The following is a 23,760-nucleotide window of genomic DNA, read 5'->3' as shown; positions in this document are numbered from 1 at the left end:
TGAACCCCGTTTCAAAAGGGAGCAGGTGGATAATTGTTCATGCTGGAGGAGAAACAGAATTCGTAGCGAATGCCTTACTGACATTTAAATCAAATACGAAAAGTGGAGATGATGATGAAATGAACGACTTAAAAAAACTAAAAACTTTAAAAATTGGGTAACCGAAAATCTTCTTCCCAATTTACACGAAGAGACAATTATTGTCATGGATAATGCCCCTTATCATAGCATTGCATCAACAAATTCCCTAATTCAAATACGAGGTGATATGCATAAGTGGCTCACTGAAAACCATGTGGAAGGGTTTCACAAAACCTGCAGCTGTATGAATTAATAAAGAGGCACAAACCAGCACCAGAGTACGAAATCGATAATTTACTCAAAAATAAAGGAGTGATCTTAGATTGCCACAATACCATAGCGATTTGAACGCCATAGAAATGATTTGGAGTTCTATGAAACGTGATGTCGCCGATATTAGAAAGACCGAGAAATGCCGCAATTAATCTCAAATGGATTTAATCCAATATCAGCAGAAGATTGGCAAAAATATTATGGTAAATATTTAAAAATATGGATATTTAGATGAACCGTTTATCATGACTGAACAGTGATAGTGCAAGTCAAAGTAGCGATTCTGCAGATGATGAAACTGATGATTTTTATGCTTCGGAAATTTCTGGAATTCCACCTATAAATTGTTTAATTGATCACAATTTGTGTTTATTTTTTACTTCATGTTAAAAGACTTACGCTCATATGTATAAAAACACGATTCCTCTTAAACACTCGTTTATTCAATCTTTTATTACGTCTTTTTCTTGAAAAATCTCTACCACAGAATATTACAATCGACGTTTATCGAGTGTTTTAAGGAATCTTGTTTCTGTAAGGTCAAAATAATTTTAGCCTAAAAACCGCCAAGTTTCAATTAAGGGCACTATATATCGGCTCTAGCGACGCCGGGGTCACCGTCATATAAGTTGGTAGGCAGTCTATACCGTGTAATAATGTCGTCAATATAAAAAAAACAGACTGTTTCCATAAAGTATATCTGTCTCACACAGGGAACAGTTCATACTTCATATTTCTTAACAGATGACAGTTAACACTTGATAGATGTTAGTTGAGTTATTAGAAATTTAAAAAAATAATATATATATATATATTGTAAATATTGAAGAAATTATTAATACCTATTAATATTGTACTAGGTGTGCTAGATTAATTGCAATGTTTAAACGATTTACTTCACTCATTATTCCAAATCGTGGGGTTAAACAATTAGTAAATATTAAATGGGTTCGTCCAGATTACGTTCCTGCATACAAACCTGAAAAATCTGGTGATTTAGAGGGGCTACCAAAAAACGCTGAAAAGTGTGCTGGCGTAGACTATAACCTTAGTGAAGAATTAATAGAGTACGTATAGACGTTTAATATTATTTTAGTATTTTCGAGGTTATGCGAAACTGAAATCGTCATAATGGAATATTAATTTAATAGTTCTGTTAATTAAAAACTTATCCATTTATTTGCTTACGCGCATACAGTAACACATATATGAAATTATTATTTGTATACCTTACCTTTTAGTGCACCAGAAGCCGTGAAGCAAATATTTTCAGTTGCACATTTAGGAAGAAAGGAATACAAGGCTCTAGTACAGAAAGAACTAACAGACCGAGTCAGGAGGCATAAATATGATGAAAATACAGCTGAAACTCGAAGTATGCATTTCCACTTTTAGATTAAGCACCAATTGTTATAGATATTTTAATATATTAAAAATCTTATACTGGCTCCTTGAATCACACCACAAGTACACCCTACAAAGACATAAATAAAAACTATGCCAAGCAAATACTTTGAATTGCAAGTACTTAAAAGATGTTTTTTTGTATTTCTAAGATATTATAAACACAATAGTGCGCCAAATTTAATAGCTATTTAGTGAAATACAAAGTTTAGGAGTAATAACATGAATAGTCCATATCTATCAACATTTGGTTCAATATTTTTTTATAGGTTGTAAATTATTTTTAGGTACAAATACAATTGGGAAATTTTAAAATATTTTCATTTTCTCAAAAATAGTTCTTCAAAATTTAATTGCATATTTAACTGATCTATAAATTTTTCAGTTGCCAGAATCACTGGACACATAAGATGTCTGCAAGAAACTATGGACTTGTTTCCTCGAAATGTTAAAACAAAGGTAAATGAATATTTAGTTATTTTAACATAATTTTTATCCACTTAGCACATAGTATCAAAAATTTACCAATTTTACTTTGTCTACTGAGATTTGCATGTTGTTGCTTGTTTGCATTCTATTAATAATTATTTTAAAGTACCACTATTTTCACTATTAGCAGCATAATAGAATGATAAAGACAAAACACATAATACATATTTTCTGCTTATTGTTACAACTGTTTTATTGTTTTCTCATTTTTGACTTTCTTGGATAGGTAGTGATAGTAACTGTAATTTTTTCAGAATTTTTGCAAAACATTTTTCTATAAAAAACCCGAGGATATCTTTATTCTATATCTAATTTTACTTTCCTGAAATACATAGCAACAACCATAAAGATAGTTTTAGTTTAGATTGTAATTCTACCAAATAATCATGAAATTAAAGGCGACAGTTTAAAAACAATTAAAGAATGGTCATAATATAGCTCTGTTCCACCATGGTAAAAATGTTTCCGTAAAGACAGTGGTTATAGATACCTTCTAAACATTCGTCAAAATGTGCCGACGTAATGTACGGTTACTGTGTCGTCCTTAGTTATCTTTAACAGGGAAACAATCGTAAAAAGCTTTCTCTTCAGTCTTATTAGATAAATTACTGTACTTACTTAACAATTACACTTTTTTTACTAACTTTTACACTATTTACTGTTACTTAACTCTTTACACTAAATAAATAACAAGAATGTTTAAAGATAATAAGAAAAAATAGCTTTCATTTGATATGTATATTTGTGTATATAATATAAATATTTCCTAGTAATATTAGCATTAAAACTTATTTTACCTGAAAAAAGATGTATTTTGGTTTCATGACTTTGTTCCCCAGGGCAAGCGATATTATATTTATGGATATTAAATTAAAACTCTTTCATAACCTTATAATATTTTATATTTACTTACCTCATTAATTTATTTTATTTACAGAAAGTTGTTCAAGAGCTTATAGATAAGCGTAAGAAGTTACTGAAATTTTTAAGGCAGTATGATTATAAAAAGTTTGAATGGTTGCTTGAGAAACTTAACCTAGAGTATAAGGCACATCCTGAGTAAGTGGGTTCTGTTATGTGTTTTATAGGTATTTCCCTAATTCATGATGCAACATCCTTTCAAAAATCTCTTAAACAACATAATATTGGGTAGTTAATATGCTAAGTTACCTGAAGGATCTCTGAGGTGGCTTGTATTAAAACCACTGAGGTGTAGTTCATCCAGCTCTAACTAACAAAGAATCAGGAGTTCTACCTTTCTTCCATGTCCAAAGTGATGCAGGGATGGAGAAATCTTGTTTATAAAGAGAAACCCATTTTCTATCTTCTCTCTTACCTTTTCATTGATTTGATTGATTGATTTCATTTTTACTTTTAAGAAAAGCACATTTAATATAAACAGAATACTTAATGTTACATTTTCTTGATTATTTTCCTAGGTCGTACCATAAACTCTCACGCAGGGAATCCCTAAGAAGATTAACAGAAATGCACTGTGATCAGATACGGAACCGAAAATTGGAGGATTATAGGAACCTACTTGAGAGTCAACAAGGACCACACCTACAAGAGAAATTGAATTCTCTTAAATTTATAAGAAGTGAACAAATTGAGCTACAGTTACCTATAACAGTTAACGAACAAGATATTAAAAAGGTAGAAACACAGTTAGAAGAATGGAAAGCAAAGGAAGCAATTAAACAACAAGCTAGGCAAAAGAAGAAAAATCTGTTGATAGATTAGAAGAAATGTTGAATTAAATGAATAGATTATAGACTTTTGTTATTTTATTGATTCTATGGAAATAAGTAAACGTAAAGTAAACTATAATATTTTTTTTTAAATGTGCCTGTGCATTGATCAATTTGCATGGAATCATAGACTAGACAACTAAAAAATTGAGCGCATTTGTGAATATAAAGAATAACCAAAAGCAATAGATATCTATTTTATTACTGAAAATGCAATTTCAATCAACATTGTTTATTGTCTTAAATATTATATGGAAGTCGGGTCAGTTACAGTTGCAGGGGTACTCTGTAACTTAACGATGATGGTTACATTATTCTTTATTCGTTTAACTCTAAGCCACGAGAGGCGGTACAACTGTGGTTAATAAACAATAGTTGCATTACAAGACGCCGTAATTGCATTATTTCTAAACCTATTTTATTGAGCAGTGTTGCCCTAGTGGTTTCAGCGTGCGACGCTCATCCCTGAGGTCGTAGGTACGATCCCCGGCTGTGCACCAATGGATTTTCATTCTATGTGCGAATTTAACATAAGCTCGAACGGTGAAGGAAAACATCGTGAGGAAACCGGCTTGCCTTAGACCCAAAAAGTCGACGGTGTGCGTCAGGCACAGAAGGCTGATCAGGCAGGAAGTATAAAAAACAAATGTATAAAATTATTTATTAATTCAATTATTATAACTTACATAGAAAATATAAAGCGCAATTTCAGTCAAATTTGGACGGATATATTACATAAATGCCAACCTTACCTACAGGTATAAAAATGCTAATATACAAAATTTAATATGGCCTTTATAAAGCTTGTGCAAAAATACTTCTCTTAAAAAACAAACTAACTGCTAAGCTAATCCTAGTTTACAGTACAAGTGGCAAGAATATCAAGACTTAATGTATAATAATATAAAGTATAACCATCTAGATCTACTACATCTTAGAATAATCAGAAAGTTAAAATTGGCCAACAATCAAAGCATTTTTTGTTTCTATAGAAAAAAAATGTTTTTGCTAGTGCAAAAATTACACTACAATCTTATATATTCGAGAGAAAATCAATATTAACATCATAAAAAATTGTATACTACTTATATATACATATATTGATATACCAATAACTAAACAGTGGAACAGCATACAAAGATATCATTTTTAAATATTAAAAAATATATATATTTTAAATATTACACCAAAAATATTGTGCTAACAATGAATGATCAAATTCGCATGAATTCAACATAATTTAATATTAATTCTTATTTGGTGTTTAATAAAAATATAAAAGCTTTTGAGTTCAATGACCTCGATAACTGTTGTTTAAACAATTGTTAATAAATTTAGTGGATAATTTTGATACTGACGTTTCACGCCAACTACAGTGATGTAGTATGCGGCGCGCGCGCATATGCCGTGGGTATGAAGCCGGATCGACGTGATTTAGGAGCATGAGCCCATAACCAGCCTTCTACTGTTTGCTGAGTCAGGTCCGCGTATACCCATTCTCCTCTTTTCACTGATAGATCGTCTGGTGCTTGTGCCTTAAAATCAACAAAATAAATATATCTAGGTACTATGTAACAAATAGAATATAATCGCAATTTGTAAGTTAATTGTTTGGACTTTAAACTCATTTTTATCTGTTACTTTCGTTTCCGAATACACGCGGTGTACAATCCATCAATGGTAAATAAACTGAATTGTTAATGAAAATGCATTTTTTAATTGCTTTGAATTAATGACAAAATTACTATTTTATTATTCTCTTTAATTTCATTGTTTGCATTAAGGTAACTGTGATGAAAAACAAAACAATGACGAATCAAAAAGTAATTGAATTCTATTGAGTCTTCTCAATGGAACTTGACATTAACATACACACATATACCAAGAGGTGGCTTTTAATATTGGCACTTCTTCTACAACTGAAACTTCCATTACAATAAATAAAATATAATGTTTAGTAATTTATTAAGAATAATTCAGATTTTATATACAATTACCTTATAATCATAGAGCATGACTAGCTCTGTCCCATGGTATCTGGTGTCATTGTCTTTTTGTGTGTTGTTAATTGTTTTTTCTTTAACTTGTGATGAATGAATTGTTTGGGGAGTTTCTTGTTGTGCTGGAATTAATAGTATATGCATTTCATATTATGACTAATGTCATGTCAAGCATTAGGGCCCAAAACATGCCATAAGGTAGAGAAGGGACTGACGTAAACATTAATATAATATTACTTTTTTATCTTTGTTTGTTTTATGTTACAGAGTCTCCTACAACCAATCCCATTAAAACATTATTTTTTAATTGAATTTTTTTGGATAGAAATGACTGAAGAGTGGCTTGGTAAATAATAATGGATTTACAATCGATTAAAATTAAACATTAACAGATATATAGGTAATAATTTATATAACTCAATGTTTGGAGTGCTTTTACCTTGTACAACAGCTGGATACACAAAGCCAGAGGGAATAAAACCTTCTTGGCCATCGCTGCGCACTATCCAGTACCAGTCTGGATCTTCTCTATTTAGCACTGGAAATAATATATTATAAATCAATTCAACATTAAAAAGAGAAAATATATACGTTTTTTAGGACATGCTTACACAATATTTTATCTTGATAATTATTGATTGTCGATTATATGCCCTTGATGTGAGAACTGGTGCTAAATTTAGAGACATTTGGTATTTTTGGGCCTTCAATACAAGTCACCATTATAAATAAATGATAAAATTTATATTACTTTAGTTACCTGTAACAAATTCTCCTCTTTCTACATCCACATCATTTTCATCTCTTGCTGTGAATGTGTATAGTACTACATAACGCCCAGACGGGTCTTTGCTAAACGGACAAGCATCACCTTCACTTCCCAACTCTGAATGTACATCATTTGTTGCACCATCTGATAGTGATAATCTGCAACAAGTAATGCAATTTTAAACAAATTTTGAAATGATAATGCAAATCAAGTTGTTTTAAACAAAACTGAAATATTTAAATTAAGTTGAAACAATTAAAATTAGTTAATTTATTAAAAGAATTTAAAAAACACTATTTGTAAAATTTGCATTAAATCAAGTAGGTAGGTTTTCTATCCAAGACAAAGGATCCAAGGGTTTAATATATTTAATGACTATATTTTGGATATTGAAAGTAAAGTTTATTTAAAACAAACGGACTCTCCTTAACCTATGTAATATAAAAATAGTTGTAAAAACCCTTTCATAGGGCAATGTGCCAAATTGTTGCCTGTTTGTTACTTAAAGTTTCCAAACAACTAAATAAAGCTAAAGCTGGGCCATGCAGTTTATTATTTTATAAAAAACAGAATAGGAGGATTATATAAAAATGATTTTGTCTTACTGTGAAACATCCCTATGTGCTAAGTCTGTAGGTGACCGGCTTCTAGGCAATTTCTTTTTCAAGTCATGATGTTCACAGGGTGCACAATAGGAATGTGGAATAAATCCTTCTCGTCTAGATTCTGCCACTATTACATACACCCAATCATTCTCTCTGTATAATACATTTACAATTTGGCCTCTTTTCACCTGCAAATAGATTGTATTAAGTATCTAATCAAAAACAACACAATTAATATGCAACAAGTATATTAATTAATTAATTCCATGAATATCTTGCAATTTACATCATCTTATTATGAATATAACATTTTACAATCAATAATTTAACTAACATATATATTACATCTGTACCACTACCTTAAAATACAATTAATAAATAAAAATAAGTAAACTGTACTGTAGGCTTTACCTCAAGTTCATCATCAACACATGGTGTAAAATCATGAAGTACAACCATTTTCGAGTCTGGACTCAGGCCGTGTTCCTTCTCAATGCCAACTCGGACAAGAGTCTCGATACTTGCAGAGCCGGTGATGCGGCCCATACCTGGACTCAACCCTGATCCAGGCCTTGAGAGATCCTTTTCAGAATCTCCTATACTTGCTAGCAAATAATATAATTTTAAACTTTAAAACATGTATAATGTTACGATATGTATAGATGATTCGCATTTTTTTATAAATAGAAATAATATTTTATTTATATAAAATCAATATCTTTAAAGACTTGTGAAATGTTTACAATTAACCTAAAGTATTAAAATACAGTTGAAATTAATTAAGTTTTAAATTATTTTTGAGTATCGAACGTTTGAGGTCATTGACTCAGTTCTCAGACTTTGCAGTTTTTCTTTTGAAAGCTCGTTAAGTGTGTACTACTTACATTTTTTCTTTTTACCCCGTCTGATTCGCACGGGGCACAAGAATGCCATGTTTGTTTGATTTACAAAATTTTATGAAAAGCCATTTACAAATTAGTTCACAAATATTTGAGATCAATTTAAGTTAACTAATAAGTAGGTATTTAACTTGTTAATTGTTGCTTACTTCCAAAGTCAAAAAAGGAAAACATTTATGAAGTGTCATGTGAACAAATTGTCAATCGAAAAAGGCACATAGACTGCCAAGTGTTTATGATTGATAATTATGTAAAGCTCTGCAATTATATTATACGAACCTCAAGAAAAGCTCAAAACAAAAAAAAAAAATTGTAAGACTTTTTTGTGATGCATAAGGTGCTTTAGCAAGGAAGGTACAAAGGTAGTGAAATATAAAACAAAAACACATTGGATTTGACACACGAGAGTCATACGCTTACTCTCTACTTTTAATTTTACCGCTGGTCCTTATGCATAAGATGAGTTTATAAATGTTTTTCTGGAACAAAGTCCAAGGCTTGGCTATCATGTAGTGTAGCTTTGTTTGAAGGAATATATTGATATTAGGCATTATGTTCTTTCAACAGGTAGGTACAATGAAACGGTTGACATTACTAATATTAAAGAATTTATTATTTTATTATTTCATACAAGCTACGTTCTATATTATACAATATAATATAAACTCATTAACGAGTTTGATAATGTAGTTAAAATACTAGGATTTTCAAAATATGTAAAGAGTTTATAAATAGTTATAAACACCGTTCATAATCTTTTTATAACAATAATATTTTTTATATTAAGTATGTTTTCTTACACAATATATCGTTTAATGTTTTCATGCTACGGATAATATAATAAATAATATATTATTTTATTCCTTAATAATAACTTTTGGCACTATCTAGACGGTTCTTTATAAAACTAATTTAAGTATCTTATGTATTTATCTTTGAAAACGATTTACCAAAAATTTATATGTAAGTATAACTCTTAAATATACATTAGTTTTATGTTTCGGCCGTATAGTCCGCTCTTAAAACAGAATTAAATATGTTGTGTATCTGTCAACGCATGCCACTGTTCGTGTCTATGATCTGGAAACTTGATACAATCCATCCAATGCTTCAATCTTCTACCCTTACTACTTGATCCAAGTATCAAACTTCCTAAAAAGTCATTTGGCTTTCCATAATCTTTATCCCAAACTGTCAATGTCAGATTTTGGCGTGAAAGTTCTGTCAAACGGGTTTCGAAAAAGAAACCTTCGTTCCAAACTGGATTTAGGTTTCGCCACTTAATTGACGTCTTGTGCTTTTTATGGTAGGGATCCGGATCCAGGTGGCTGTTTGGAAACGAGTTTTCTTTAATTAATAAGTTAAATAATAAACTAATTAGGAAAGTGGGTGTTTTTCTTTTCTTTATTTCGATATAATTTATAAATTGGGCATGTTATTATCTGGTGACATGCTTGAAAAATATAAGGTATCCTTAACATAAAATCAAAATCGATCTGGGGAATAAATAACAGCTGAGTGTGGAATAGAGTAAAATTATTATACAAGATATTTACGTTTACCACAAATCATACGTATGCGAAAGCCACTTATACAAGTTTTACATATGGCTAATACATACATCTTAACAAATGGGTCGGAATATCCGTTGCTATCCCGAGGTGGTAATTCGGTAGCTTTGCATACAGTCACTGCTAGTGCCCTTCTCTTGGTATTATAGCAAAGTGCCAATAGTAGTCTAGGACCTAATGGTTCCGAACCTGACGCCGCTGAAAGAGCTAAGCGGAGTTGAGCTGGCGAACTTATACATTCTCGCAAAGCTACTGTTGCTGAACCCATTTCGTCACAGCCGTATCTGGAATGAAAGGAAAATGCGTTCATTGATGAAAACTAATAATCCCGATTTATCTATCCAATATTATTCATGCACGATTATAAAGAAAGGTCCAAAGTGTATTGTAATACGTTTAAAATGTTCGTCTTATTGTATCTAATAATTTCAAAAATTAAAAGTGCGATACAAAGATTTCATAGACTTACCTATCGTCATCGAAAACAACAATTTCCAAAGACTTCGAATTGAGGTCCGATTCTGTGATGCCAAAGAAATGAAGTGTTTCGTTGAATTCTGGGTTTTTCGTTTTGTGTACGGTTTTCGTTCTTAATCTATTTGAATATGTTCCTTCTGTAAACAATCTTTTTATACACACTGGATCTCACAGAAACATAATGTTAATCGACGTTCATATTCTAGTTTGAAAATCATTGAACAAATTTTCGAAGATCACTTACCAATTGGTAGAATTTCTAATCTACAAAAGGGATCCGATAACCCAGTCATGTCCATTCCTATTAAACCCCGCGCTCGAAGAACGCTCACAGCTAACGACGATGTACCGTTGTCATACGCGAGTTTTATCTCTAAGGTGCCAAACCCGGCGTCCGGTATAACTGGAGGTCTTTCAGCCTTATTTGAGTCCTTTCTTATAGTTCTTACACTGCCCTTACTGCCTGTGCGTTTGAGACCTAGGGACCGTTGGCTATAACTATCAGTTCTATGGAGACTTAGACCAGATACACCATGTGTAAGATTTTCGGTTTCACTGGCATCGTAAGCGTCCTAAAACAAGCAAATAGTTTATTGCTATAAATGTATTATTTTTATACTTAAGAAGGTAATATAAAACTTGTTAACATCAATACCAATTATATCTATTGATTATTTTCGTTCACGATTAGAGTAGTGTTAGCCTTCAGCATGCGACTCTCAACCCTGAGGTTCGATCCCGGCTCTGCACCAATGGAATTTCTTTCTATGTGGAATTCATTGAGGAAAACGGCTTGTCATAGATCTAAAAATCGACGGCGTGTGTCAGGCACAGGAGGCCAATCACCTACTTGCCTATTTGATTGACAATTGATAATAAAGCAGATACAGAAATCCGAGGTCCAGACCTAAAAAGCTTGTTGCACAACTCATTTATTTATTTAATCGTTTACGATATTTACTTAGTAATTACCATTTATTATTATAAAATAGTTAAGAAAAACACTTTTTGAACGGATTGAAGCTATATATTATTATTAAAAACTTACAATAAGTCACCGTGACCGCGCACGCTGAAAAGTACGCGAAACCTCGGAAAAATAAAAATAAAAATAATGTCAATAATTGTAAGTTTTTAATAATAATACCTACATAGCTTCAATCCGTTCAACAAGTGTTTTTCTTAATATGTAAAGGCTATGTTAACAAAAGACAATACTATAAAATAGTTAGACATTGTCATGTCATTAGCATATTTTATATAAGTGTAGAATAGACAACACGCATATACATCTATCATAGACCTTGTATACTATATATGTTAATCAACTTGTATCTAAGTGCCAATTAGTTTTTTTTTTGTAAACTTAAAGCCAATAGAAACATTTTATAAAAAAGTACGTGCTCCAAAAACAATTTACATATTATCCAATGGTTAAGGAAAATTCATAAAAAATATTGAGCCTTGGAAGAATATAAAACAGTTAATTTAAAAAAATGTTATTTCGTAACTGCCTTCCGTAAGGATTCCTTTGAGGAATTAAGAGCACAACCAATATTTAATTTATTGTTGTATAACGAAATTGCCTAAGATACTGTAATCTACAAAAATGCCCTACAGGAACATCGTTTTGACTTTTCAAGGCTTTGTTTGATAACCGAGAAGTTTGATAAACCCCCCTTAAATTTACTGCCCCTATTGATGTCCTCCCAGATTATATGAACTAAGTAGTGCAGCACAATGGTTATGTTTTTTTTCGTTGCGGCACGTAAGAAAAGATATATATATATATATATATATATTCGTACCAACACTTTGTAATACGCTTAATAAAGCAAGTAACCGATACGACTCAAATCCTAAAGTCGACTGCGTGTCTAGAATAGCAATGACTACAAAAATGAGATAAATTGTCATCAGACATGAAAGACAGTCAAAGCTATCAAAATATATTAAGGTTGATCGCAGATGGAGGGTGTCATTAATACCGGTAACCTTTGTAGATAGAGTAGTTAATAATTTTATAGCAACTATAAAAAGGCAAACAAGTAATAATGTCTTTAATTACACTTCGTTACCTTAAACATATATAAAACTAGGTTACATATGTTATTAGGCAACGAGCAGCCTTATCTCTAGCAGGTGATTATTTCCAGGCACCCTTAGAGAAAAAAATAAACACCAACTGAGGGTATCGTACAAGAATTATAAAAGAAGTCAAATTAAATGTAACACCAGAACTACTAACTAAATCAAAATTATTTATTCATATACTTAGGTAACACAATGTACGTTTATGAACTTCAAAAAAGAAAAATATATAAAAGTTAAATGCTTCTTATTTTACATTTACTGCCAGTTCTCAAATCAAGGGCGTAGAACGGAAGAGAAGAACTGGCAATAATCTCTCAGCTACTCTTTTTAATCGCCATGTTTCACCATGTTCCACGTGACATCTTAAGTAATTAATAATAACAAAATAAATTAAAGACTTGTCTTTTATCAGCAGGAGGCATGGTGAAATAGGAACACGCACTTACATTCTCGTTTGAACAACACGCAACTATACTAAAATCTACAATAAAAGTAAAAATAAATGAGTCATAATCAATATATAAAAGTAGCTAATTATGAGGCTGAAGAGAAATGCTCAAAAGAAGATTCTTAAATAAATTCTTTATTTGTGAGGAGTTATAATAATTGATATATATCTTTTATATAAAAAGGTGATCCTACAGACATTGGTAACTATAGACCGATAAGCTTACAACCGAATCTCTACAAATTATTTGCTTCATGCATAGAGAGTAGAATCTCCACACATATACAGGATTTTCAGCCCACAGAACAAGCTGGTTTTAGACGAGGATTTTCAACAATTGATCATATTTATGTTGTGGATCAAATTATTGAGAAGTATAAAGAAAAAAAGAGACCACTATATCTGGCATTTATAGATTACGCAAAAGCTTTCGATTCCATATCACACAGCAGTATGTGGAATGCCCTTCACGAATGTAAGGTACCATCAGGGGTGATTGAACTAGTTAAGTATATTTACTCAAAAAGTGTAAGCCGAGTCAAACTAGAAAAAAGGGGTCCTAAAATAGCCATTAAAAGAGGGGTTAGACAAGGTGACCCACTTTCTCCTGCCATATTTATAACAGTACTTAAAAGCATAATGCAAAAGCTTAATTGGACACAAAAAGGTATAATTATTGACGGTAATTACTTAAACAACTTAAGATTTGCTGATGACATCGTTTTATTCTCAGAAACATCACTACAAATAGAGGAAATGATAAACGAACTATGTTCTATTAGTCGAGCAATAGGATTAGAATTAAACAAAAACAAAAATAATGACAAATCACCTACAAGATCCGGTCAAAATTAATGGATACCCCTTAGAATACGTGCAGAACTACATCTACTTGGGTAAGGAAATATCTTTTAAAAATTCACGGCATCATGATGAAGTTGATAGGAGAACTAGGATGTCATGGAACAAATTCTGGGGATACAAAGAAGTACTGAAGGCAGAGATACCAATATACTTAAAAAAGAAAGTCTTAGACACGTGTATATTGCCATGTATTTCTTACGGTAGCCAATCGTGGATATTCGACTCGAACACAAATAGAAAAATAACAACTTGTCAACGAGCAATGGAACGCAGTGTATTAAATTTAAAACTGAAGGACAAGATCAGAAGTACACAAATTAGAAACAAAACGAAGGTTATTGATGCACTATCCCATTGCAAAAAACTTAAGTGGAAATGGGCGGGTCATACCGCTCGAATGAACAATGACAGATGGACAAAGAGGGTAACAAAGTGGAAAGGGCCACCAGGAAAAAGAAAGCGTGGTCGCCCTCTTGCACGGTGGGCTGACGAGCTTAAGAAAGTTGGTGGAGAGGATTGGGAGAAAAATGCTCAAAACAGAGAGAGATGGAGCCAGTTGGAGGAGGCCTATACTCAATAAGAGGTCCTTGAAAAAAGAAATGGAAAATATATATATACATATATATTTTTGTGTGTGTGTTTATTTTGTAAATTTTCAAGGAATAAATGAGGCTTAATTATTATTATTATAATTGATGCATAAAACACAAGTTATTAAAAAAAACCTTTCACACCTTTTAGATGTTTCGATGTCTCCGTTACCTATCCAAATTATCTTATTAGATGATATTTCATTAATTATATTATTATATTGCTTTGAAAATCATGAAGCGTTATAAAATATTTGAAATTTAATTTTCATAATTACACTAAATCCGGTAAATATCCTTCAGGTGGCTAATGAGAGCAAACCAAAAGTAGTTTAATGTGTCTTAAGCTCAAAGACAAACCATTGTTTATGATTTAAAAATAGAAAATACCATATAAAATTGTATCTCCGACGGGTGAGGAAGTTTTATTGATTTATCTCCGCTTAATTGAGGGTGGTCTCGGTGTGGTTAAGGGGTGATACGTGACGTCATTGTATATACAATTACTTTCTTCTTTCGTATTTCAATGCTATCATAAATTGTATCTTCAAAGGACTTCTTTAAGTTTCCAGAGTCCACCTTCAAATGATAATTTAAGCGTTTTAAATAAGTCAACATCGAATTCTAATGTCTTTTACTTCATCGCTTAGTCATTCAATTGATTTTAATTGTTAGTGATTACTATTTAAGTCTAATATGAAATTGATGATACAAATTTAATGACCGAATATAAATTTAACCTGGTAGTCTTGACTTCGCCCAAACTAAAAATGTTTGATACTGTATGCTGTAAAAAATCCTCAAAGTCGTAAAAACATTGTGTTTTCATAATTACGACTGAGACTAAACTCGTTTGCAAAAAACGGGCACCTAACGAAATTTACGTTCTAAGGTCGACTTCAGTATATTAAATGAAATTTAATTATCTGACGTAGTCTGTATACTGTATACTTAATATTCCAATTTTTTCGACGACGCTCACCTGCACCGTTTTTGTGACGTGGAAGCTTACATGCAAGAAGTTCGGAGACCGTCGTTCCGTCTAAGTCCAGACCTCCTTCGAACTGAGCATGTCTGATTTCATTTAAAGAGACCTACATTCACAATGATTGAAAAAATAACATAAAGTAAGCGAAGTAAAATTGTAATACCGTACAAAAATATTACCCTTAAAGCGTTAATATGAAAGGTTATTTTAATAATTTCAAAACGTTTTCAATGTAATAAATTTTAAAATTATTTTAGGTGAATCTTTTTCGTTGAGTATTTTAAACACCGGGTATATGATTTTACTTTAAACATAACATTTCTTGAAGCTGTTTCGGTGATATAAGTTTTACCTTATACGTAAAACTTAATTTACGAGATGTTTACGCGGGTACCGTCTGCACAATTTTATTTCTAATATTTGATTATATAATATTACATACTATTTTGTTTTTAATAGTGTGACAGTATGACATGAATAGGAATATTTTAAAAAAGACCGAGAATAAATGGAAAAGATATTTAATACAGATACCGGCAAACTTCTTGAGCATTAAATAATGGAGTGGGGGAAAGTTTGGGCAGCGCGCGACACCAACGTCAAAATATGATTTACTAATCACGCGATCGACACGTCACTCTCCCGCCACCGCCCCCCTTCCAGTGATACCTAAAATTCGCTTCAGCGCAGGCAAGGACATTTGTTCAAGATATTTGCCGGTATCTGTATATTGGAGTAGAACATATTTGACTAATCATTAAATATGCGTATTTTCTTTCTAAAATGTGTGCCAATGATAATTAAATTTTCGTATTAGAAAATACCTGTCGATTTATGAAGGAAATGCATTTTTGTACAAAGGTAAGTTTCAGATTCATCTTCGTAAAACACAAAGCAACTTTAATGGAAAGCCAGGGAATCTAAAAACTTTAAAATGAAAATCTGCCTAGGTATTCACTGAAAGTTTTGCGAGAAACTAATGCCACGGCTAGTTAGGAAAAGTTTGAAAATGCCGTAGAAAATAACCAAGTAAATGTCTAATATATTTTTAAGTTTAAACGTCAAATGGTATATTTGTGGAAATATTCTTAAATTCTTCAATAGACTTTTGAAATTATAAAAATAGCCGAAGTAGATAAAATATTCATGGACGTATTTATCGAAAATATTAAAATTATATTCAACGAAAGGCGAAACAATCTGGCGCTTTCTACTTTGTGATTAGTCAACATCATCATCATATTATTATTCTGGTTGACCTACTGAACAACAAGACATGACTGCTCAAGTTCCACATACCTCTGCAGCCTTCACTGGTGTGGTATGCGTAATGCAACAATAATTGCCACCAGATAGTCCCATGAACAAAATAATCTAATAGGTATGTACTAAAGTATGAAGCGAAAGAAGATCCGCTTGAGTTACAAACACGGGAATATTATATACTTAATTTATATATATATATATATATATATTTTAGATGTTTTATATAATCCCAAAGAAATGATTGTTTTCCATAATAGTATAAATGCGATAGTGAATTTGTTAAGCTTATGTAGTGAAGTGGAAGTGTTTGCATAGTTGAGCAGTATCATTAAATATTATTTTAAGTCCATTAATCTAGGTGATCTGTATCATCGATTTTTGGTTGTAACATGTTGGCTTCATAACTGTTTTTTTCACCTTAACGCTAATCCTATCACGTTTATCATCTGCCTCACTTAAATGTGTGCAATCTTAAATATTATTATAATAAAGTATGTGTATTCCTTGTTCATAAGTGGAAACTTTGTAGAAGTGTATTTTCAACACGGGGTATCAATTAACGCAAATGACGTCACATCCGACCGGCGACGCGATTAATGTGTCGAAAAGAAATGCAAGGACGATGACAAACATCTGTAGAATACAAATTACTTAAAAAGGGAATTGGTAGTGGTAGAAGCTAGAAATAGCATAATCCTTGACCTGAAGCCTTTCGTTTGACGTTCTCGAGTAGACATTTAACATGATTAAGGGGCATTTGTTAAAGGAAGAAGGATATCACTTGACATCTTTTATTTTCATTTAAGCCCGCACTCTCCTGCGTCGCAATACAATAGGATACAAATTATATAACTATCTTTATTCAATATACTTCTATCTGACTCTATGAGGTTGCTCTTTCATTATTAAACATTTTACAATATATGCTTCCATATGTTGAATATTGTTTCCTATTATTTTAAAACATATTTTTAATATTATTTGGCACATTCTCAGTTGAATTAATTTAGTTTTAACAAACCCTAACTATTAATTACATAAAAAATAATCTAAAAGCAATAATTTGCTCACGATAAAATGGTTTTGAGTAAAATATTAAAATTCGATCAAATCCTGAATTAAATTTAATTGTACTTGAAAGCCTTACCTGAGATATACTGACAGATTTCCTGCTATCAGTGTTGCTCGGTTGTCTGGAGAACATTGGTGGATGGAGGCTTAGCGGTGAGCTCGGCTCTGAATCTGACCTACCTTCGTTGCTATTGTTGCCCGCTTCCTGAAACAATAATGTTTCAAAAGAATTGCTTGTTCTTAACTACAAACAGCTTAAAACCTCTTAAAATGCCTTAAAAGTTTTTTTTTTATAAACTCAACCTCAAAATATATTTATTCATATAGGTAAACAAGTACACTTATGAACGTCAATAGAAAAAATTAAATTATTCTAAAATTATATTTACACCAGTTCGCAAGTCAAGGGCGTAGAGCGGGCACGAAAGCTGGCAAGAAACTTTCCGCCACTCTTTTTAATCGCCAAGTATTGAGTCATACAAATTGTTTGAACTGGAGCAAATTAATCCCAAGGATTAGGATCATTTAAGTATTTATAATATACGTAACACTTCTTTCTGAACGGCAGAACCAAGTTTGGTAAAATATTGTATTCCGGGTTGTTAATTTTATGAAGTTTGTCTTCACAAATATATCAATATCTTATTGGCATTGTACAATTACAGTCCAACCAATTCGTCTACTGCCTTTAAATACATAAAATCGCAGGCCAAACAATTTTTTAAATAAACAATATTAACAAGTTACACGGACAATAAATGCCCAAAGTCGAAAATTCTGTATGGTCATGTTTTACAAATGAAACGTTTAATTATCTTAAGAGCAATTGATGCGAGATGTACGAACGAGATTTCTGGGCCATTTATTTTTCGAGATGATTTGATTTACAGTAATATCGACTTTCACAATAATTTAGTACCTTAATAACTCATCATACCACGTAAATGAATAAGTATTATATTTGGATTCAATATTTTATTTATTAATAGAATGATATATTAGGTGCTTTACTTTCTCAAACCACGTTAGAAAATCCGTACAGTACAAAGCTACATAAGAAATATCAATATTGGTCATTTTGACAATTTTTTCTCAGTCACCCGAAGTCGCGTCAGCAACAAACACAATATTTATATAACACACTCTAAAAGACGTAATTTACAATTAAAACCTAAACAGATAGTTAGCACTCGATAGACTGTAGATAAAGAGGAATACAAAATACCTGAAGTGATCTGGAGAACTCTGTATCATTATACTTGGTTTTCCGTTCTGGCAGGACATACTTTGGTAAAGACTTAAAGAACCACGCACCAGACTTCTTCCACATCTCTCTGGTTTCAGCACAGAGGTTGCACATGTACTGTTCTCTAGAATATAATCTGTGGAAATAAATTTTAATATAGTTTACTAACCAATGCCGGCGCGACTACGCTTGGAAACTGAAAAGCAAAAAAGAAGATCTAAGTTATCTAACTGAGACTTATCTTTCACAAACACACACTGTGCCATTTTAACTGATGACCCAAAAGTTTTAAACAAAATTACAAACATAAAATGCGCAGCACAATATAGAAATATATTTGTATTTTTCTAAAAATTAAATAATCAACTGTAAGTATTAGAAAAATAGTATTGTTTTCATGAATTTCAGTACAATACTTGCTTATGAGGAGTATCGATGACACATTTTGGGCAGGCATAATTTCTGCACATGGAACAAAGCCGAAGGGGAGCCAGAAGCCTTGAAGTTTCCCCGCAGAGAACACAGCTTCTTGGTGCTGGTCCTTGGGCTGACCGGCGCATCCCTAAAAGATAGTGTAATAAAACGGTGCATTATATAAAGACATATTATGTTGTTTGGTCTAAGGATTACTAATTAGGCCTAAGTCGTTTTATTACTGTTAACCTATAATTAAATTACTACCTACAAGATCTCAGGAAAATCCTGGCTAGCCGCTACGAGGGGATATAAGGAAATAAATGAAAACCACGACTTCGTAGAATTAAGCCAGATAAAATATCTGGCTATATACTAGATATATATATATAAATATGCTATTTAAAAAGTTAATATATTTCTTTACGATTTGATTTTTTTTATCCATATTTCGAACGTCCCATTTTTTCGTAAATATATACCGTGTGTGAGTGTGATCTTTTTAGGTTAAATTTTACTGTATAGTCATTGATTTTTCACTTAAATTATTTTATTGAGGTAAATCAGAAAAATATAAACAAATATGTACCTGGCTTCATTGTATAATACAAGTGGTAGTGGGAACTAGCTTTCAGACTAGATACGTTTGTAATAATGGAATTACGTAGAATTTAGAAGAACCCTTCGCGAGATTTCGTTCAGCTATTTATGCTGCAAAACATACTTGCTTTACCAGTCACAATAACCACTACTTTGGTATATTATACAGTAATACGAATTCACTTTTATATGCTTACGACTCGTCTATGTAGAATTACATTATTATTTTACAAGCCCGAACGCACAACTTGCATTATTTTATATATACCTATTGTATTGCACAAGCTGACGGTTGAGTAATCTATGAATAGTTTACTTTGAATAAAGGGAAAAGCAATTTCTATTCAATGCGTTTGTTTCTGACGGACTTTGTTACACTTTAAAGAAAATCCTTTAAAGGCGTATTGCGATGTTTACGTTGTATATTTAAAAAAAAAACTGTTTTATAAGAACTGTGAAGAGTATAATCACGTGCCTAATAATAGATATATTTCTGTTTAATTTTTTTCTATTTTGTTTGTATATTCTGCTCCGTCGGTCAAAAACATCGCTTTGTTAAAACGGTCAGGTACACTCGACTGGAAGTCAGGACTTCTATATAATTTGGTTATAGTCTTTGATTTATGTAGTATTCCGATGTCGTAGTCGACGTGTAGTACGGATAGGAAAGGGTATCTAATAACCGCTCAGTCTCACGCCGAGTGCTATAATGAATATTATCTTTATGACCTAATTACAAAACAATCAGTATCAGTATATAGTAATAAAAATATTACTATTCGTGCTGGTATTCACTACAGCAAACCTGGGGCGAAACCCTATATGTTATAAAATAAGATTGAACCTTCAAGTCGGGCAACTAGTCGGCCGATCCTTTTCGCCTCATTATCTTCTACCTTCTCCGCTCGCTTGACAACGGCAGATATGGCCTCTCGCTCAGCCGCTGTCAACGGGGGCTCGCTGCGGGCAGCACTCCATCCAGTGCGTAACCTAAGGTTAGATAAAGTTGTATTTTAATCGTCTTCTAAGAACTCGTTCTGATCAATTCTAATTTTAAAAATAATGATATCATTAGAACAGTCTTCCTAACTCGACTGTGAATCTATTGGCCAACGTTTTTACAGGAAAGAATAAAATATGTATGAACTATTAAACCGAAAGTGTGCCCCATATAATATTTAAGATTTTTTTTCAAAGTCCGTTAAAACATGAATAATATGAATGTAACATTATCTCCCCCACGATTATCGCTCTATCGTGTTTCAATCAATAATCGACTGATTACGTAATTAGCTTTTCGTGTATGACATATTGATTATTTTTACAATATCTAATTATGACCAATATAACCAGAAGGGTTATGCTGCTGGTGAAGCAGCTGATCTATAGCAAATACATAAATTAACTAGCTTTTTAAATACAAACACGAAATTAAGATCCTTATCAATTTAAACGATCGTTTTTCCGATAAAATGTCTTAAAATCTATGGAAACGTTTTAGGATAAAAATATCTAACACCCACTCTATACAAAACCTGAAAAGGAAATCTTTGATGGGATTTAATGAAAATATATTGCTTCGGATCGTGAAATCTTTGTAAATAGAATTATATAGGAGATACCTCAAGACTACCTTGTCTTCAATTTTTTAGTGATAACTCGTTATGCATTAGCTAGTGAATAATAAGTCGGTTTGGAGGCTTATTAACTTGAAATACCATAAGATAAACTGATAATATTTGAACGGAAAATATTCTGTTGAGCTCCTTAAATCCAACAATACCTGTGTCTGGTTCACACCATTTTTATTGTAGGTATGTAATGTAGTGAAATAGGAAGCGGAAGTAGGCCGGATGTTGATATCGCGATGCAAGGTTGTATGTTAACATAACCTTGCTTTATTTTTAGAAACGAATCCTTTTAATTTATCCACAGACAAAAAATAAAACCGAAATAAACGTTATTATGAATCATTTCATAGAATGAAATTTTAATGATATGCTTTGAGAAGATGATTATTGTTGATTTATGTATCTTTAAAATCTATTTTATAAGTAGAACAATTTTCACGAAAGTGTAATTGAACTTTACAACTTAACTTTGCATTAAATATATTAAAATTAAGTTATGATTATATATTATATAGTATATGTATAATATGATGAGAATAAGAATATTAGACAAGCAAAGAAACACAGACAGACAGGCGTGACTGACATTCTCACTAGGATAGACCAAATGAAATAGAGATGGACAAGCCCATAAAAAATGGAGCAACATATTGGCGGAATTATACCCTAGATACGAAGGGTTAGAGGAGGCCTTTTGGAAAAGGCACACCGAACTCCGAAATATACTGTAGTGAAAATATATTAAAGATCACAGATCTGTGATTGTTTCGGAATATATAGGCTATATTATTATTATATCATTAACTGGTGTTTTTTAAAATACGAAGTAAATGTATTGTTATAAATGTATCACCATTATACACCAATCATCGTAAAATATATGTTATTGAAATAAAACTACCTATATTTTTTTATATAAATTCAACGAATTATAACATTATTTCTTTTGTATTTATGCGTAGGTGCTTTGAATGATAAGGCAAATATCAGCCGAGTTCCGCTAAAACATATGTTATCATTGCAAATGGTGTACTCCGTTATTAAAAGATATATTGTACTATTGCCATAATATTTAAGAAAAGATATATTGCTCTAGCAATGACTATGGCTATGAAAAAGCCTCCTGCCCGTTAGGCTGCTGTTACATCAAACAAACAAAAAATATCCATGGCTTCACTTTATTAGATATATAGTGTGATTAAAATTTCTTATTGTAACGTAAATATTTGTTTAAACGTGTAGAACAAGGTGAGTGATGATCATGATGAGTATCCATAGAATTTTCGTTCATAAAACATAAGTAAATTTTTCTATGTCGTATATATGTACTAAATCGAAATTGTCAAGATAACTCAAATTAAAAAATATATATATAAATTCAAATGATATAATAATTAGTAACGTTTTCTTCTTTTTTTAAACTATAATAATGATAAATCCTTTAATTGGTATATAAGTATTTGTTGTTCGTAGAATTTGTATTATCATTATTGTATAATTTTATTTTTGTTTAAAGTTTATAAAATTAATTCCTCGTACACTTTACATATTTAAAATTGATTGTAATAAATAAGTCGTTTGCCGGTGTATTTTAACGTTTAACTTATTTTTAAAGTGTTTTCATTACCAAAAGCTAACTGAAAAAATATTATTTATCCGCTGTATACGGATTGACACAAAATTATATTTAACTTGCTAAGATAAAAGTTCTGTCACAGAATTATAAAGTTATTCCAAACGACAGAAATAACGGAACAGAACGAAACCTTATTAAAAATTACTAAAATTAAAAAAATACTTACTTTGCACGTAAAGATAATTGTCGATCATTTGGACACACATATTTATTGGCTTTACTATGAATGTTCATTGTACAAAATATAATTTATATTTTCCGGGTAAACCGGAGCACAGAACCGCGCGGCAATCTCTTGCCTGTTGATTTGACAACTGTTGCTTCGCGCGTGGCGAATACAAAATCAATATACAAATAGCTACGCTTTGAAAGTCAGTTGAGAGAAGAAACATTCCATTGTGGTCTATTCTTACATAGAGCCTCATACACAACGACAAGTACAATATAAAGCTCATGGTTTTATAGAATAATATTAATAATACAAGAAGCGATGGTAAATATATAGGTATTCTTAAATTACGTCATTACCAAGATTTACTACCTACAAAATAATTTTAAAATTCGAATAAAGTCTACCTAACAATATTTAGATT

The 23,760-nt window shown here is 31.6% G+C and overlaps 3 protein-coding genes across 5 annotated transcripts; 1 reads left to right on the top strand and 2 right to left on the bottom strand.

Annotated features, from left to right (window-relative positions):
- Positions 1 to 1,143: 1,143 nt before the first annotated feature.
- On the top strand, positions 1,144 to 4,023 carry LOC123713075 (28S ribosomal protein S15, mitochondrial). Its single transcript, XM_045666567.1, has 5 exons — positions 1,144 to 1,421; positions 1,596 to 1,729; positions 2,144 to 2,217; positions 3,185 to 3,306; positions 3,687 to 4,023. The coding sequence occupies exons 1-5, from the start codon at positions 1,234 to 1,236 to the stop codon at positions 3,988 to 3,990; spliced, it is 822 nt and encodes a 273-aa protein (XP_045522523.1). The 5' UTR covers positions 1,144 to 1,233; the 3' UTR covers positions 3,991 to 4,023.
- A 616-nt stretch (positions 4,024 to 4,639) lies between these two features.
- On the bottom strand, positions 4,640 to 8,410 carry LOC123713759 (SH3 domain-containing protein Dlish). The gene is made up of 7 exons (XM_045667590.1): positions 8,257 to 8,410; positions 7,784 to 7,977; positions 7,373 to 7,560; positions 6,759 to 6,925; positions 6,438 to 6,536; positions 5,996 to 6,120; positions 4,640 to 5,533 (listed from the first exon to the last, which is right to left on the bottom strand). The coding sequence occupies exons 1-7, from the start codon at positions 8,303 to 8,305 to the stop codon at positions 5,369 to 5,371; spliced, it is 987 nt and encodes a 328-aa protein (XP_045523546.1). The 5' UTR covers positions 8,306 to 8,410; the 3' UTR covers positions 4,640 to 5,368.
- A 513-nt stretch (positions 8,411 to 8,923) lies between these two features.
- Positions 8,924 to 23,464, bottom strand: LOC123713116 (rabphilin-3A). Of its 3 annotated transcripts, XM_045666624.1 has the most exons (9): positions 23,334 to 23,464; positions 20,745 to 20,890; positions 19,307 to 19,448; positions 18,866 to 19,022; positions 17,717 to 17,845; positions 10,564 to 10,891; positions 10,312 to 10,456; positions 9,893 to 10,126; positions 8,924 to 9,599 (listed from the first exon to the last, which is right to left on the bottom strand). In XM_045666624.1, the coding sequence occupies exons 1-9, from the start codon at positions 23,399 to 23,401 to the stop codon at positions 9,302 to 9,304; spliced, it is 1,647 nt and encodes a 548-aa protein (XP_045522580.1). In that variant the 5' UTR covers positions 23,402 to 23,464; the 3' UTR covers positions 8,924 to 9,301. The 3 variants fall into 3 exon arrangements, with proteins under 3 accessions (XP_045522580.1, XP_045522582.1, XP_045522581.1); XM_045666626.1 differs by lacking the exon at positions 23,334 to 23,464 and having other exon boundaries at positions 19,303 to 19,448; positions 20,745 to 20,869; XM_045666625.1 differs by lacking the exons at positions 20,745 to 20,890; positions 23,334 to 23,464 and adding an exon at positions 19,890 to 19,947.
- Positions 23,465 to 23,760: the final 296 nt, after the last annotated feature.

Source organism: Pieris brassicae, chromosome 8 (genome assembly GCF_905147105.1).
Source record: "Pieris brassicae chromosome 8, ilPieBrab1.1, whole genome shotgun sequence".
NCBI classification, from domain to species: Eukaryota; Metazoa; Arthropoda; class Insecta; order Lepidoptera; family Pieridae; genus Pieris; species Pieris brassicae.
This window is presented reverse-complemented; position numbering and strand designations above follow the sequence as displayed.